The sequence below is a fragment of the Nyctereutes procyonoides genome, unplaced genomic scaffold (assembly GCF_905146905.1).
Source record: "Nyctereutes procyonoides isolate TBG_1078 unplaced genomic scaffold, NYPRO_anot_genome, whole genome shotgun sequence".
In the NCBI taxonomy this organism is placed as follows: domain Eukaryota; kingdom Metazoa; phylum Chordata; class Mammalia; order Carnivora; family Canidae; genus Nyctereutes; species Nyctereutes procyonoides.
Window position 1 is genome coordinate 25,123,547 of NW_026575122.1, and position 18,866 is coordinate 25,142,412.

The 18,866-nt window shown below is 36.1% G+C and overlaps 1 protein-coding gene across 8 annotated transcripts in view; it reads left to right on the forward strand.

The window, feature by feature from the left end:
- Positions 1-18,866, forward strand: part of ANKS1B (ankyrin repeat and sterile alpha motif domain containing 1B) — a 1,038,970-nt gene that overhangs the window by 161,547 nt on the left and 858,557 nt on the right. For all 8 annotated transcript variants that reach the window (XM_055336281.1, XM_055336283.1, XM_055336282.1 and 5 more), the window contains exons 5-7: positions 12,379-12,454; positions 14,127-14,228; positions 17,461-17,574. In XM_055336281.1, the coding sequence (XP_055192256.1) occupies positions 12,379-12,454; positions 14,127-14,228; positions 17,461-17,574 (292 nt within the window). The remainder of the gene's footprint in view (positions 1-12,378; positions 12,455-14,126; positions 14,229-17,460; positions 17,575-18,866) is intronic.

Genomic DNA, 18,866 nt, shown 5'->3' on the forward strand with positions numbered 1-18,866 from the left:
GCGCCTGCCTTTGGCCCAGGGCGCGATCCTGGAGACCCGGGATCGAATCCCACGTCGGGCTCCCGATGCATGGAGCCTGCTTCTCCCTCTGCCTGTGTCTCTGCCTCTCTCTCTCTCTCCTTGTGACTATCATAAATAAAAATTAAAATTAAAATTAAAATTAAAAAAGGGCTATGGGATATCAGTGAATAAATTATAGATTGTAAGAGGGAGGACTTGAAGAGATATAAGAGTGATATTTGAAGAGGAGCTTGAAGGTCTTTAGGATTTTGAATTTAGATATAACTTAGCTTACAGATGTACATTTTCTGGCTAAAAATGTGTTTTAAAATATTGGATTCGAATGCTTTTAGATGGTGCAAACCTCTTTCTAACTCTTTCTACCATCTACCATTGCCAGATTTGTTCCTTTAGATTTTCTACTTTACCCCAGTGGCACTTGGGTTTGTTACTCATATATTGGATGAAAGGGACAAAATATGTTCAGACCACTGTGAACACTTAATCAGAAGCATCAGGGCTGGTACCTGAGCAAGGCAGGCAGTGTTTTGTTATTTATGCTCACACTATGATTTCCTTTTGAAGGTTTCCAAGAAGTAGAACTGACAACATATTCTAAAACATATCCCAATGAATTGAATTTTCTAGTATTTAGTTACCCTTAGTTGTGTTTTGCTTTTGTTATAGAAAATATATTTTTTCTTTATTTCATTGTCTTTTTTTGGTGTTTAATTTTATTATGGGATTCAGATAAAGTGTCACCAAGTTTGCCCATCAGTTTCACTGCAGAGTTTTTGTTTGTTTGTTTGTTCTAGAGAGGGAGAGAGGGAGGAGAGGGGCCAAAGGAGAGGGAGAATCTGAAGCAGATCCACGTGGAGCTTGATCTAGCGCTTGATTTCACTACTCTAAGATCATGACCCGAGCCAACATAAAGAGTCTGACACTTCGTGATCCCAGGGTCCTGGGATTGAGTTCTGCAGAGCCTACTTCTCTCTCTCTGCCTATGTCTCTACCTCTCTCTCTGTGTCTCTCATAAATAAATAAATTTTAAAAATCTTAAAAAAAAAAGAATCCAACACTTAACTGAGCCCCCAGGCACCCCCACTGCAAAACTTTTTTAATATCACATTTAAAGTAGATATTTGTTCATATTCTTACTCAGTGAGAGTGAAGAATACCAGACAGTAACCTTAAACTGTTTCAGTGGCTTTAATTCTCATTAACTTGTTATAGTTTATCAGTTGGAAATTAGCACTATAAAAATAATTCCATTTGGTAAATTACAGCAATACACTTTCAGACTTTAATTACATTCAAATCATTATAAATAATTCTTTAAAATTTAGAGATGACTTTAGAGGATCTTCTCTTTTCTTTTAATTACAAATGTTTTAAAATGCGTAATTTATGTTAGTGTTTTCTGTAGTTTTGGTTTCTGCTTCATTTCTCTTTCAGCAGTTTTGAATTATAACGCATATTTGAACTGAGGAAAATAATTTAATTCCTGCTTAGGTGAATTTCATATTATATTTATATGCAAACCCTTTAGGCTTAAAGGATTTCTTAATAAAGAGAACTGTCATACTTAAGATATTTAGAAAGTTAGGTGTTAACTGGCAAGATTGTCTTTTTTTTTTTTAATTTTTTTTATTTATTTATGATAGTCACAGAGAGAGAGAGAGAGAGAGGCGCAGAGACATAGGCAGAGGGAGAAGCAGGCTCCATGCACCGGGAGCCCGATGTGGGATTCAATCCCGGGTCTCCAGGATCGCGCCCTGGGCCAAAGGCAGGCGCCAAACCGCTGCGCCACCCAGGGATCCCAAGATTGTCTTGAAGTTAGCAATTATTTCTATGGATTTCAAACCTGGTTTGGGTAACTAGGTAGTGATGGTGTCTTTTTATGCTGGTGCTTTAACTGTGTTTCTTGGAAGCTTCTCTTATTAAAATTTAAAAAGTTAAAGTACTGGCAAAACATTAAGCTGATTGTATTTTATTTGAATATGAAAGGAAATGAAAGTAAAATGATAGAAAATTAATAATGAAGAGTACAAGTTCCCATGCTAGGAGCTGTTAAGATGGAAAGCCGAGTAAGGTACCATTTTTTGTTGTCTAAGTGCTTCTCGTGGCAGGAGACCTATGTGCTTAAAATGGATGGATTACATTTTAATAATCCATTCAGTCCTTCTTTCCTAGAGGATTATTTAAAGTTTCTCCTTTTTTCCCAAAACTTTAACATTTTCCTCCCTGTCATCTCTCTGTGATCATGACTTTGCTTTATTTCACAGAGAAAACAGAAGCCATCATGATGGTATTTGTGCCACCACATTTACTGGTGGACGTGCATCTGCTTTTCTTCCTGGTGCTTTAAATGAACTGAGGCTTATTCTGAAGGCTGACTCCTCTACTTGGAGACCTGATCCTCCCCTTAAAATACTATGTATTTTCCCCTCTCCAGTGTATCACTCCCTTAGGCCCACAGAGATGTCACAATATTTCTCATCTTTTAGAAAAACTCTCTCTTGAGCCCCCAGTTCCCTCTAGCTCTTGTTCCCTTTCTTTAATCTCCTTCATAACAACATATTTAGAAAGATGTGTTTTTACTCATTATATCAGATTTCTTTCCCCCGTTCTCTCTCGAAGCTACTCCAGTTCCTTAGTCTATCAAAAGTCTTTCTTCCCCCTCTTTGGTACGGTGACTAATGGCTTCCATAGTGTTAGATCCAGCAGACAATTCGATTTATCATTGACATTGACAAAGCAGTTCTCCTTCCTCTTAGAAACACTTTTCTCTTTTGACATCTGAGTCACTGTTCTCTCTTGCTTCTCTGCTCCTTCTTGGTCTTACTCCAGGTAGGGCAGAGTCAAAGACCTTGATTGCCTTCCATTCAGCCTTGCAGCTAGATAAATCTGTCAGGCCTCACAAACCTGTTATCAATAGGAGTTGCTCAAGAATTAAACCTTCCTGTTTTCTTTTCCTTTTTCTAAAGTCATACCTCCCTCTCTTGCACCAGCCTTTATTTCAGTAGATCTTTACATTGGAACTCTGTAAACCCCTGTAATCATTAGGTATTGCCATTGCCATGGTGCTGCTGCACAACAAACAGAAACCTCAGTGGTATGCAGTAATAAGCAATAGCATTTTTTTTTCCCTCATTCTCAGGTTTGCAGGTCATCTGGGGAAGTTCTAATCCATGCTCAAAGTTGGCCGGGTCTGCTCTGCTTTATGTACCTAAACACATTTTATGCCTCTGCTTGTATCACACAGATACCATATGGTGGCTAAAGCAAGTCACAAGGCCATGTCCCAAATCAAAGGGTGGGGAAATCCACTCCACCCACGTAAGTGTAGGGACCTGCAACCATATGACACAGAGCATATGACTGGAGCAGGGAGTAATGTAGTCTGTCCCATCTCCATTCCATGGTTAACCTGTTCTCCACTTCCCAATCCCTAAACATCAGTATCACAGGGCTTAGTACTTAGACCTCATTTCTTCTTTGTATACTTGCTTCCTAGTTGACCTCATCCAATCCCCTGACCTCAGATGGCATCTTTGTCTCACAACAACCATGTTTATATACTCATCTTGGACCTTACCCTGAATTCTAAATTAGGGACATAATTGCCTACTGGACATATCTACTGGATGACTAGTGAGCCTTCAAACATTTCCAAAACTGAACATTTAGCTTCCATAACTCTGTCTCCCCAGATTTGCCCATCTTCTAAACTTCCCCATTTCAGCAAATGCCATTACTATCCTGCTAGTTGTTTAGTTCCCAAACGTCAGCACTTCTTTCATACTTTACATTTAGCCCCTCGGCAAATCCTTTTGGTTTTTGTGCTTAAATATATATATCTAGAATTTCACTACTTTTCATTCCCTCCACTGTTACCACTGTAGCTTAAGTCCTGCACCTCTCCTGCCTTCAACCTGGCTTCCCTGCTTTTTCCTTCCCCTCTATATTAGTCTGCTCAGGGGACTATAACAAAATCTCATAGACTGGACAGCTTAAACAACAGGAATTTATTTTCTCACAGTTCTGGAGGCTGGAAAGTCTAAGATGAAGATTCTGGCAGATTCTGTTCCTGGTGAGAGCTCTCTTCCTGGCTTGTAAGATGGCTGTCTTCTTGTTGTGTACTCACATGGTCTTTTGTGCACAAACAGAATGAGAGGAGAGAGAGAGAGAGAGAGAGAGAGAGAACACTCTAGTGTGTCCAACTCATAGAAGGACACTAATCCCATTACATTGGTTCCTACCTTTATGACCTCATTTAACCTGAAATGCTTCCATAGAGGCCTTTCTTCAAATACAGTCACACTGTAGGTTAACGTTTCAACAGATGTATTTTGGGGGACACAAACATTCAGGCTATAAGAGAATCCTTTCCCTCTGTTTTCAATAAAGCAGCCTAAACTAACTAAACTAGATCATATCATTTTTTCTGCTCAAAAAACTTCCAGTGTGGGGGGGGGGAACCTCCAGTGGTTTTCCATCTCACTTGGAGCAAAAGCTAAATTCCTTACAGTGGCTGGGAGGTGTCTTACATGACCTAGTTCTGCTGTCTCTTTGAAGCCACCTCTGACTATACTCTGCCATTTTTCACTTAGCTTTAGCCATAGTGGTTTCATTGTTCTTACTGGAACATACTAGGCAAGCTCCTGCCTTGAGACCTTTGTTTTACTAACCCACATGACTTAGTCCTGTGCCTTCTTCAGGTGTGTGCTTAGATGTTTAGTAAGTAGGGAAGCCTTCCCTGACCTATCTTACTTACCATCCCAGCAACTTCTTTTCCTTCCCTTGAACCAAAAACCCAGCTTCCCTGTAAGGATGCCATATTCCTACTAGCCATTTCAGGCCAGGCTTCCAGGCACTATGCTATGTGAATAAGAAAATTTATTCCCTGTCCTCATGGAGTTGAGTGACTTGTAGGGAAAACAGGAAATAAAACCATAAACAAAAATTATGAATTTTGATAGTGCCATAAAGGAAATACTCTGGTTGTTGTGATGTTGAATGAAGCGGGGTGGGAGGTCCCGCTTAGGATGTGCTACTTAAATAGGGCTAGCCTAAGAGAAGTGAGAGATGAGAGACCATGCGAACAGATGGGTTTGTAAGAGAGAGAATATATGTAGAGAAAAGAAGGTGAATAAAGAATAGTCAGAATATCTGGAAAAAGAAGTCAATAAGAAAGCAGTGGTAAGAGGGGTGCCAAGATAGTACAGTTACATGTAATCAGTTCATTCATTCACCATGTATTTATGGAGTGCCTGCTTTGTGCCAGGTACTGCCTCTATGTGCCAGAGAGGATGGTAGTAACAAAATAGAAATTGTTCCTACAGAAGGGAAGATGACTCTACAAATTATGGAGTAAAGAAAAGTGAGATACAGGATAGCAACTTGAAGTCATAGCAGGTTCCCAGGACATTTCTTTGGTTGGCTCTTTTATGCTAGATTGTGGAAAAGTTTGTATTTTTATGAAGGGTGCAAGGATTCAGTGAGAAGGCTGAAATTGAGGATGCAAGGGAAATGGTGAAGGTATTTCATGAAATTCAAGAAGCAGCAGGAAGTGATAAGAGCACAAGTAGAGAATTAGCTTTAAGGAGGAGAACAGGTTCTTCCTCTAAGACAGAAGTGAAGGAAGAAAGGTAAAGACGAGGCTACGAGGTCCCTAGTTGAATAGGAGGAAAGATCTTTGGGAGAGGAGGAATCTTGTTTCTAAATTATTTGAGGACATATTTCTTGTGTGCCATTTCCCCTCCAATCTAAACTTTCTTAAAACCTTCAGCTCTTCTTCACATGATGTTTTTCTAAGTCTTTTGTCATTCGGGACCTACTTTCTGAGCACATCCTAACTTGTCAATGTTCCTGTAAAAGTTCATTACCTAGTGTTGAACACAATTCTCCAGCTATAGACTAGCTAATGCAGGACACAAAAGAGTAGTGGCCTTCCAGCTTGTTCAGAAGTCACGTGTTTGTTTATAAAGGCTAGGATGTTCTCATCTTCTATTCTGGGAGATGCCCGTAGGGCTGACTGGTACTAGCCAGCATGCTGGGAGTTGTTACTGCTGAGGTACGTGCTATTCTAGTTGGCTTTCTCTGTCTCCATTGAGGTTATCTTTATTCACTGGCTCTTATTTCTTATAATAGTTAGAGGTCTTGGTTCTCATAGTTTTCATCTCCTCTGGTTCCTGTACTATTTTCTCTATGATCATCACCACAGTCTTACTTTATATCTTGGCATCTTTGTTCTATCTGTTTTCTCCTTTATTAAATAATTAATCTTCCTTTATCTATTTGGTCACTCTCTTTTTCAAGCTCAGGAGGACTTTGTTAGAGGTGTTAAATTCAGAAGGGGGAACCGGCGCAGGCAAGCTCCGACATCGCTCCATCCGTTGTTTTGACAATCTGGTAGAATACAGAACCCAAGAAACCATTTTAAAACACCTTGAAATACTGGATAAAGCATAACAAATATCTCTTTATATGCATGACTGAACTTCCACAAAAGCCACAGAAATACATAGGGCTAAAAACAAAAAGGAAGCTAAAACCCAGGGCTTTAAAACAGGGTCTCCCTCTTTCCTATCACTTGTCTTGTTTTTTTTTCAGCTTTGGTGCTACTGAGACTTGACGTTAGTAGACATTTCCAATCAATAAGATAATTTCTTTGCTTTCATCAGCAATTCAACTGTTGGCATTTCCGTATATTATATCATTTAATTTCTTCTCTCATGGCGGTTCTCATTACAACTTATGTTCAGAGGTGTTTTTTCCTTAGCAGTGCTGAAATGTGAGTGCTTCATATCTCATCCCTGGATGCATTTTTGAAGTGTTATTGTATTATCAATTGCATAACTGTCTGTTTTGTCTTTTTTGGAAATGATTATTTTAAATGATTTTTTTCAAAAAATGTGAAATTTGATCCATGAGAAAAGCAGTACAAAATCCCGAGGATTGAGAGGATTTGGGTTCACCTATTTTAGTGTTATTTCTTTGTATACATTCAACTTGCTTGTTGAATGTTTTGGATTAAATATTATTTCATGAGAATACTGTTGTTCAAGATCTGGCGAGTTATGGATTGTGGATTTGGAATAGAGGGCTGAGATGAACAGAATGATACTAATCTGAATGAGGATAGTAGACACAGACTCAAGGTAGGGTATGGTCAACTGGAGGATATTGTGGAATTAACCTGCATTTTGATAAGGAATAGTTGATAGATTTGAATATTTAAATTCTGTACTATTTTTGATACTACTGTGATAGCAAGAAATGGTTCCTGATACCACTGTTTACCTTAAATTTATGAGAACAATCCATTCCATCCTCATGTACTCTATCAATAAGCTAATTATATCCATCTTGGATTTGGAAAAACTGATTAATCTTTTCAGGCTAAAAATGTATTTATCATCTGCTAACTTTTTCTAGTTTTATTTAAGAGTTCAGGGTCTCCTTATCTATTGTATAAAAATACTTGCTCTATTTAACATAACCCTTTTTCTTGGAATAATGTAAGGGAGATTATTATACACAGAATACATATATATTTATATATAATTTGAAAATATTAGCATCATTGAGGTTTTAAAAAAATAAGTTTTCTAATCGCTTTTTTAGCAGCAATAATGATAGTATTTTTCATTATTTTTTAGGTTAATAAAATGCTTTTTGAGACTTGTTTATCTTGTTTAACTCTCCCAATAACCCTACCAAGTTGTTAATATTTTCTTTATTTAAAAGGATATGTGAATTTTCATAGATATGGAGTGATTTCTCCAAGTTATATGACTGAAAGTCAAACTGCTCTTGGGACCCAGGTCTTCTACATCTGTCTCCTCAAAAAGAATTGTTTATGTATGGTGAAGTTTATATAATTTCATTTTATAGAATAGTCCATTTCAGTGTCTAAAGTACCCACACTTTTATATCAGAGTATCTAGAAAACCAAATTAGTACAAAAAGGTAGACATTATTGTTATATTTTTGAATAGTTTGTTTGGGTAGCCTGGGTGGCTCAGCGGTTTAGTGCCGCCTTCAGCCCAGGGTGTGATCCTGGAGACCCGGGATTGAGTCCCACATCTGGCTCCCTCCATGGAGCCACTTCTCCCTCTGCCTGTGTCTCTGCCTCTCTCTCTCTCTCTCTGTCATGAATGAATAAATAAAATCCAATAAATAAATAAGTAAATAAATAAATAGTTTGGACTTAGCCTTCTCTTTATCATTCTCTTTATTTAACATTACTTCTTGCACCTCAGGTACTTCTTCCTGAATTAAATCTTTAGGAAGTTCTTTCGGTAAGGATCTGTAGTAACCATTCATTATTTAGTCTGTCTGAAAATATGTATAATTAATTGATTAATTAATTAATTTTAAAAAATATTTAATTTATTCATGAGAGAGACAGAGACAGAGACAGAGACATAGGCAGAGGGAGATGCAGGCTATGCAGGGAGCCTGATGTGGCACTCGATCCTGGATCCTGGGATCAGGCCTTGAGCTGAAGGCAGATGCTCAACTGCTGAGCCACCCAAGCATCCCTGAAAATATTTTTATGTTGCTCCCATTCTTAGAAGATACTTTGGCTGGATATAGAATGGTAGATTGGTATTACTTTCTCTTGACACATGAAGGTACTGTTTTCTGTCATTATTTTTGTTGAGAAGTCAGCTGTTGATCTAATTATTAATTATTTTCAGACAATTAGTTCTTTCTGTTGGGATGTTTTTAAGATATTCTCTTTATCTTCTGTGTTCTGTAAGTGAACTGTAATATGTTCACAATGTATTCTAACTTATATTGCTTGGTATTCCTCGAATTGAATATTAGTATCTCATAAGTCCTGGAAAGTTTTTAGCCATTGAATTACTTATCCCCAACCTCTCTTTCTAGAACTCTGATTGGACATATATTGAGTCTTATTCTGTCCTGCCTTTCACATTTTCAATCTCTTGTTTCTTTTTTTTTTTAATTTTTATTTATTTATGATAGTTACAGAGAGAGAGAGGCGCAGAGACATAGGCAGAGGGAGAAGCAGGCTCCATGCACCGGGAGCCCGATGTGGGATTCGATCCTGGGTCTCCAGGATCGTGCCCTGGGCCAAAGGCAGGCGCCAAACCGCTGCGCCACCCAGGGATCCCTCTCTTGTTTCTTTAAATTGCATTATGTACTTAAAAAAAAATCCACTATCTAGTTCAATCCTTGTTTTTTCAGCTGTGTCTTACCTGTTATTAAGCTTTTCCATTTAAAACATTATGATTTCCATTTCTAGAAGTGCTGTCTAGTTCATTTTCACATCTGGCCAATTTTGATTCTCCTCTTGTTTTTTAAATTATATTTGATATCCTTTCTTTGTTCTTTTATTTTATTGATCATATGTATTTTATATTCTGTAGGTAATCATCACATGACATGTGACGTTTTTATAGATTTTACTCTTTTTTGTTTCTCTAAATTCTTTCTCATGGCTTATTTTCTTTCATGTTCAGTGATTTCTGATTTTAAATTTGTGTTTTTTAGAGCTTGATCTGTTAGAACTCTTGGAGTTCTGAGTTTAAAGTGTATTTTTTTTTCACAAGGATGTATATCTGCTTCTGCTAAGCATTTATATTTGCCTTGGTACTACAAAACCACAGTCACTTCCTTCTACATTTTTGGCTTAGGATTGAAGGGTTGGGGGAGCACAGAGATTGTGTAATTTTGGCCCCAAGTCCATGTGAGGGGAGAACTGTGGTAAGATTTAATGTTATTTTTGCTACTCTGCTCCACTTATAACTAAGATCAAAATAGCCATTTTTAATTTCTCCCTCTGTCCAACACATTTAATATTTGTTTATTTAAAAATGTTTACTATTGATTTTTTTTTTTTTTTACTGAGGATGTTTTCTTTTGGAGTTTGAAAAAAAATTTTTTTGAAGTAATCTCTATGGCCAACAGGGGCTGGAATTTCTCTACCTATTGAGCCAGCAAGGTGCCCCTGAGAGTTTTAGGTTTTTTTTCAGGGGTCCTTGATCTATCTTCTCAGCTTTCGTGGGCTTCTTTGTCTCCTTCCCACCTTCCACTTCTACATTGAGTAGCTGGCTAAAGGCCAAGCATTAGTCTGCCAGGATTGGCAGATTCCTTGGAACAGTTTCCTGTTCCAGTGTTAAAACCCTGGGTTCATAGTTTTTGTCCCCTGTTCCCTTCCCAGGCTCTGAGGAATTCTGTTATTTTTCCTTTTCATCCCTGTATTTAAAACATTATTCAGTTTTTCAGAATATTTAAGGTGTGCTATCCCAGGAGGAGTTTTTCTAACATAAAATCGTTTTAAGTATGGAAGGAAATCAAATTAGTAATCAGAAATTTGGTTGAAAAACACAGTGAAAGAATTAAATTATTTCAAGGGATATTTTTCAGAGAATCAAAAAAAAGTATTTTTACTCCATATTGAGATTAATTTTTTAAGGAGCTGAATAAATTTCCACAGTTTATCTTTCCTTCTGAACAGTGCTATACATTTATGAATTATTATTTTTATTTCCATTTTTTAAAAAGATTTATTCATCCATTCTAGTGAGAGGGGAAGGACAAAGGGAGAGAAAGTCTCAAGTAGACTCTGCATGGAGTATGGAGCCCAGCACAGGGCTCTGTCTCACAACCCTGAGATCATGACCTGAGCCAAAACCAAGAGTCCAATGCTCAGCTGACTGTACCACCCAGGCACCCTTTTTTTTTCCATTTTTATCAGTATCTATATATATCATGACAGAAAGTATAAGTCAAATATATTTCAATCATGGCTTCTTTGAAGGTAAATTTAGATCACATTGATCCTCAGTCTCCTTAATGATGCGTTTATAAACCATTTTAGATTGAGTTAATTATACAATAGGATTTTGTTGATTAATAGCTTTTTTTACATTATATATTATTTTATTATGTTATTTCTACTTTGAATCAAGATTAGAACCCCACAGTAGAGATCAGTTTTTTAATATAGGGGGACAGAATTCCTATAATGACATTATTCAGTTTAACACACACATGCACACATACTGAGGGCCTGCTATATGTTTATTAAGTTCTTGAGAGAAAAAAGAAAAAAGTGAAAGAAACACATTTGTGTAACTCAGAAAGCTACTGCTTTAAAATTTTCCTTGATCCTCCTTTAGGCAGGAGCCAGTCTCTCCCTGCATCACTCACAATTCTTCCATTCCATGCTGTTTTCCTCCCCCTGTTTACCTTTTACCCTCAAAACAATTCTTTAATGCCACATTTTCAAGGTACTTTAGTAGGCATTGGGGATACAATAATGAAAAAAAGATATGAGATCTACATTTACACTAAACTTATAGATTGTTAAGAGAAATAGATCACATGACATAATGTAGTATAAGTGCTATGATGAGGAAAAAAATGTTGTGAGTTATATAGGAAAAGCATTTGGCCTAGGGGCCAGTGATATCTTCTTAAGTGAAATTGTGTTCAAGTTGAGATTTGACATGTAGGTCACTGGTTCTCAAAGTATACTCCTAGACCCTCAGTATCACCTGGCAATTTGTTAGAAATAGAAAAATCTTGGTTTTACCCCCAGGCTGCTGAATCAGAAACTGGGAGTAAGGCCCAGAAATCTGGCATTTGACAAGCTCTCTAAGGAATTCCAGTTCATGCTGAAGATTGAGAACTAGTGGATAGGTGATAGTGTGATAGAGGGCTAGGGTTGGATCCTACTGGGTAGAGGGACCAGCTTCAGAGATCCCTAGCCACTGAGACTAATGTGGAAAAGTTCAGTTTGCCTGAAGCATAGGATATAAGATCTGGAGGAGAGGTGAGGTGGACAGAAGAAAGTGTGGAGAGGAGAGCATGGAGATCATCTGGATTTTGTAAACCATATTAAATTGTTTAGATTTCACTTATCATAAAGGCTCCTTTTATGCATCTATTATTTCCCCAAATAGAATATAAATATGCAAGGGTCAGCATCGTATTTCCATGTCTCAGAATACCCTTCAACTATTGTTGGCATATAATTGGCATCTGATAAATGCATGCAGTATATGAATTGACTGAAATCATTGGATACTCACAAAAGCCTTGTGAGTAAAACTGCCTGTATCACACCTGAGAACACCCGAGGCTAAGAGCAGGTGAGTGACTTACCAACATAACAAGGTCAAATGACTGTTCAGAAAAGTAGAGGTGTTTTACAAATCCAAGCATTTGGATTTTGTTCTTAGGATCCCTTCTTTATTCCATAGTACCTTTCTGTCAGGGAGTGCTGAGATTACAGAGAATATGTACATAAAATCACAATTTTTTTTGACTTGTAAGCATTCCTAATGCAACTGTGCTTCTTTCTCTTTTTTCTTTTCTTCTTTTTTTTTTTTCCAGACAGAAAAGGGGAGTGCACTTCATGAAGCAGCTTTATTTGGAAAGGTGGATGTTGTGAGAGTTCTGTTAGAAACAGGTAACTACCGTGATTCTCCATGGAATTTATTCTGCCAAATACAATTTCTATTTCAGGACTAGATAAAGGGAAATGGCACAGTTTTTTTTTTCCATAATCACCCTTACTTTTTACCTTTAGTTCATATTGCAAATGTGTATCCATATCATGTAGAATTGAGCCTCAATGTTTAGGTAAAATGAATATAAATATACACCTTCTTTTACTCCATAGATGTCAGTAAAAAGCTTTTAGAAATTACAATTGTATATATTTAAACCACATTGAAATATATTAGAGAAACTACCAGAAGGAAAAGGAATTCTCTGCTTGTACAAAAGGGAGGAACTGATCCTTATGAAGTTATGACAATTGCTTGGTTTATGAAAGAACATAGTATTTCCCTAGGCTTATTGGGAACTATGGTAAACAGAAATTAGAGTTCTGTATCCTTAAGGTAAATTCGCCTTGTTGCTTCATCAACTGAGTAGCTATTATTTGTAAGCTGCAGTGATTTAAAGGGATTTTTTTTTTTTAGAAGGAATGCTTTGAAGGAACAACAGAGTAGGTTTGTCTTCTTATGTATATTCTGAATGAAATGAAATAAAATTGGAACTGAGATTGGATTTTTTTAGGATCAAAAAGCATGGGTACAATTTTATACTTGGAAACAATTGATTTGAGTCTTTGGTGTTATGGACTACATTTAGTGTATTTGTTTTTCACCCTGAAAAAAATGAAAAACATTGGCTATTGCATTTTGATTATAGTTCTAGAAAGTTAAAGCCTCAAGTACATTTTTTTACATTGAACAGTGATATAATAAATGTCTTATAGGCAACAAATTACAATTTTGCTTGTCACATATTTCTATACAAATTTCAGCAAAGCTTAATTATCTTACTATACAATGAACTAATGCCAGATTCTGAAAGCTGGCTTTGTTTACAGTTAGATGTTTGGAAAATTTATAAACTTTTTTGGGGCAGTGAAAACTACTACATTCCTTAGTACAATAAGTATTTTTAGAATTAAAATAATTACAAAAGTATTTTAGTTACAAACTTCAAGAAGCGTGCTCAGCACGTAGATGGTTGTTATTTACACTGAATATAATCTTGCATAAATATGAGATATTTGACTTTGTAGCTGGACAAATACTATTTGGACAACAGTTCCAAATAATCATCCTTCTTCAACTTTTGTGAATACTCAGATATTTTAAGACTGTCATTATGTTATGCATGATACATTATTATTTAAAAAATTTTTACCATATTTTACAGAATATATCTATATCACAGAACCATTATTATATCTTAGGAATTCACGTTCTAAATTAATAAATAATTTTTCAGCTTGACAGCGTATCTATTAACTAGCTATAATCCATACTAGCCTTAATTATAAAAAAACAATCTTAATGATTGGGTCAGTGCCCTTGAAGACTTCATTCATTGTCAAGAATGTTCCTAATCTTTGGTAGCAGGAGACCCCCACCTTCTTTCTTACAAAAATCATGTGTGTGTGTGTGTGTGTGTGTGTGTGTGTGTGTCGAGGACTTAATTTTTTACACAACTACTTTCATAGCTTGGTCTGTGTATGTTTAATATTAGAGTAGTTACATCTTGACAGTATCTTCTGATGACACTTCTGTGGTTGTACATTTAGTGGATTTTTCTTTTTCTTTCAGGAATTGATGCCAACATAAAGGATAGCTTAGGTAGAACCGTCTTAGACATTCTGAAGGAACATCCGTCTCAGAAATCTCTCCAGATTGCAACACTCTTACAAGGTAAACAATATTGAATGATGGATGAGCTTGTCTTAAAGTTAAGATTAGATTAAATCTACTGTAGTTTTCTCTTGAGTTTTGAGTCAATGTTTACTTGTAAGTAAGCTTACTGTTTACGTTTTTTTCTGGTAGACTTTTAAACTAAATAATAATAGTAATTTTTTAAAAGATTTTATTTATTTATTCATGAGAGACACACACAGAGAGAGAGATACATAGACACAGGCAGAGGGAGAAGCAGGCTCCATGCAGGGAGCCCGATGCAGGACTCAATCCCGGGTCTCCAGGATCACACTCCGGGCTGCAGGCGGCACCAAACTACTGCGCCACCGGGCTGGCCAATAATAATAATTTTTAATGTTTTATTTCTGTTTTCAGCTAATGAGTATTTTTACGAAAAGCAAAAGTGGTTTTTCAATCACTTGATAGTAGTCTTTTGAATCCATATAGTAAAAATGTAGTTAGGAACTTGATGGTAATAAGGCTATATAAAGTGTTGATGGTCTTACATTTGGATAATGCTTTAAGAATTTTCAGGGATTTTCTGTTATTTTGTCTGATTTCTATAACTTTGTGAGGCAGGTAAGTCTGATACCATTATTTGCCTTTTTTTTGCACATGAGGGAAACTGAAGCTCTGAGAGGCTGACTTGCTCAAACTCATATCCTGTTTGGTAGTAGACCTGGTACATAAATGCTGGGTTAACAAGAAGAATTATACTTAGCTAGAATAATACAGATTATTTCTTCCTTAATCTAGGAGTATAAGATAATTCAGTCTTGCCAGCCTTTGTTTTTGGTAAAGGTCACCTAAGGTCTACTGAATGTTTGAGAACCACCTAGGTTCATTTGCAGGATTATATACTTCCCTGTTTGATCTAAAAATTTTAACGAAAATTTAGATTTAAATACTCTCCCATTTTGCTTCATGATTAGGCCTGACATATAGTATATTTCCCTTAAAAACCCAGACATTGATTCTCTCCTTTCCAGTTAGCTTCTACACTGTTCAGCAATGATTATCCCCTAATTATTGCAGATTGGCAGCAAGTGTAATAGGGAAGGGAGACAGGATGGTTTCCCTGGATATTAGTTGGGAAACTGAAGGACAACTCTGTCCTGCAGGAGATACACGAATTAAAACCAAGTCAGGCAGGTGATGCAGAGATACAAGAGTCAACAGAAGCCAAAGAGGGGTAAAAAGAATAGATGAGCTACAGGAGGTCATTCATGCTATCTTCTCTCTTTATTTTCAAAACCTCTTAGGGAAGGGAAGGTCAGTCCCCTACAATTTTCTTGTTTATTAGGAAGTTAATTACAAGTCAAGTGCATATAGAGAAAAATCAGATAATACAAGAGTGGCTCTACATATTCAAATTAAAATCAAGTGGAATGAAAGCTAATAAAAAGAATGGTATACAACATTTTTGTCTTTTCCCTTTAGGCACTTTATATTTCATATTGAACTTTTGTCTCTAACTCAACTTTAAAAAAACAGAGGCTTGTGAATAATACGTCTTTTGGGAAAAGCAAAATAAATGTCATCCGCTAAAAAGAAGACATGACGTAATTACAGACATTTACTGTATTGATTTAACTTAGGTGAAATTGTTATTAGCTAGGAGTTAACTGTGTTCTCTTAAATGGTCAAGGTTCATTAGGTATGTCAATTTGTATTGAACATACAGGACATCTTTGAATTTTTAAAATTGTTGGCAGATTTTAGAATGTGAATGTGTTATCTGTAATGCTTTTGCATTCCTGGGTCACAAATCAGTGGTGCATTTTAAGTTTAATGAAAAAGTTTGTTATTTCGCTAAAACCAATTTAGAGTAGATAAAATTACTATTTGTGTCCTGGAGGAAGAATTCACTTTACATAAGTACTACACTGGGTCAAAATTTTAAGGATAGACTTCCATAGGTTGCTTTCTTTGCCTAGTAGAATGGCCCTTAGAAACCATTTGGATGGTATAAAGACACGGTTGGCATGAGAGCACAAACTTTCTTAACTAGATTTTAAGAAAAAAGATTCCTTCTGAATAAAGACATGTAAGAAAAAAAGATCCCTGTGGGGAGAAATCAATTGATTTAATCCTTTAGATGGAGACTACAAACTAGCCACTGTAGATGGAATACTTTTGCCAGATAGCAGACATATTTTGTTTAGATTACATAATTTAGGCCTGCACTGTATTTCCACAAAAATTTAATTAACTTTCAACATTGAAAAATCTGGAATTTCAGCTAAGACCTTAGAATTTCAGTTTCTCAAAAAGAACAGGCTTTAATTTTACTTTACTATTGAACTTTCAGTGAGTCACCTACTCTCTAGTTAATCATGCTCCACATGCTTTCTGTGTTCTCTGTGTTCAGATGCCGTTTTCCTTATGCTTAAGAGAAAAGTGAGATATTTTCTTGTCCCATGTCTATCTGGTTGTGCCACTTATTAGCTGTATGAATATGGTCAATTAAAAATCCTTCTTCTTGAGTTGTCATCTTTAAAACTGAAATTGTCATAGTGCCCGTGTCATAGTTTTGTGAGGCTCAAGTGAGTTAACTTATTTTAAATACTTAGAATACTGCTGGTTGCATAGTAAGCTACATTTAAGTTTTTTAGCTGCTGTTACTATAATTATATCTTTCTCAAAATTGGAAAAATGAGAGGTAGGCTGAGTGTAGAACACTACCTCAAAAATAATGAGAAAGAACATTATTTCTTTGTGGAAATAAACTTTAATATGTAATTATGCTTATCTTACAAGAGTAAATACCATTATAACATAAATTTCATTCATTTATGTTACCTGACTAGTTGTTGTATCCATCTGAATTCGATATTCCTGTTTAGGTATCAAGTCTATTCAAAGCATCTTTCAGAGGTTTTTAAATCTTCAGGTAGAATATATTTAAGGAAACTAAGGATGTTACTATGTTTTTAACATGTGAATTTATTTTTAAGGAAAGAATGTGACCAGTTTAGTTTTCACAAAGAGGGTTTATGTGTCTCTTAGGTTCTTAAGTATCTTTTGTGTTTTAATTAAAAAGATTTAAATTAATAATTCATGAAGGTCTTTCAGTTTTTTTTTTTTTGAAGTTCTTTTAAAAACTTAGGATATATTTAGGAGAAAAAATAGATGAAAAACTGGTCACCAGAAATAAAACCTGAAGTTTAGTTATTGATTCTAAAATAAGTGAATTTGACTATGTAATTTCAAAAACTTGTGTACACAGAATATTTAGAAGGTGTGGGAAGATCAGCAGCCCTTGAAGAGCATGTACAAGAAGATACAACACAAGAAATACATATTTCATCTCCTGTTGAGTCTCCTTCCCAAAAGACTAAGAGTGAGTAGCTAATTATAAACCCTTGAAATAGTACTAGATATTTATGTACAGATTTGTCCTAAATTTACAAAAAGGCTAACACTTATAAAAATTTCAAATCTAATAAATTATATCTTATACTCTCTATATTTTTTAAATATTTATTTATTTATTAATGAGAGACACACACACACAGAGAGAGAGAGAGAGAGAGAGAGGCAGAGACACAGGCAAAGGGAGAAGCAGGCTCCTTTCAGGGAGCCCAATGTGGGACTCGATACTGGATCCTGGGATCACAACTTCAGCCAAAGGCAGGTGTCCAACCACTGAGCCACACAGGCATCCCTATACTCTATATTTTATCTGTTTATTCAGTCAGCATTTTTTTTTAAAAAAGAAGAAGATGGTGGAAGAGGGACATATGGAAAGGGAACGGGAGTCTTAAGCAGTGAAGAACTCAACACGGGGGCTTGACACTCATCACAGGGTTCGATCTCACAACCCTGAAACCATGACTTGAGCCGAAATCAAGAGTCGGAAACTTAATGGACTGAGCCACCCAGGCACCCATTCAGTCAGCATTTACTGAGCACTTCTGTTTGTCAGACCCTACTCTTGGTCCTGACATTGTAGTCAGCAAAATTAGAAATTTCTGCTGTCATGAAGTTTACATGGAGTGGATATTTTATGGTTAGATTGTTCCCTAAAATTAATTAATTAATTAATTAGAGAGAGTGAGAGTGCACCTGAGTTGGGGGACGGGCAGAAGGAGAGAGAGAATCTCAAACCAGCTCCCTGCAGAATGCAGAGCGGGGCTGATCCCACAACCCTGCGATCATGACCTGAGCCGAAATCAAAGAGTTGGGTGCTTAACTGACTGAGCTACCCAGGTGCCCCTTGCTAAAATGTGTTAATGCAGAATAGAAATATTGATATCTGGATTATAACTACTGGAGTTTTATTTATTCTCAGGAGAAATTGTACATGTAAGGTACCTTTCTGAGAATGATTAGAGAAATGCATATTTGCATGCAGCCTGCAAAATATTCACATTTTGATAGATGATGCATATTATTTATCTGTTCCTTCTGTGTTTTTCCTTTATGTCGCATTGCACAATTCTAATTTATTAATTATGTAATTATTTGTCTAAATAATTCTATTTCTTCTTATTGAATCTAAGAAGTAGGCTCCCAATACCATTTAAAATTTGTTAATGAGTTATTGAATGAATTGTGTTTCTGTGAACTATAATGCCAGTGAAGGATTGTTAAAGATGAAATGTTCTAATGAATGAAACCTTAGGAATTATT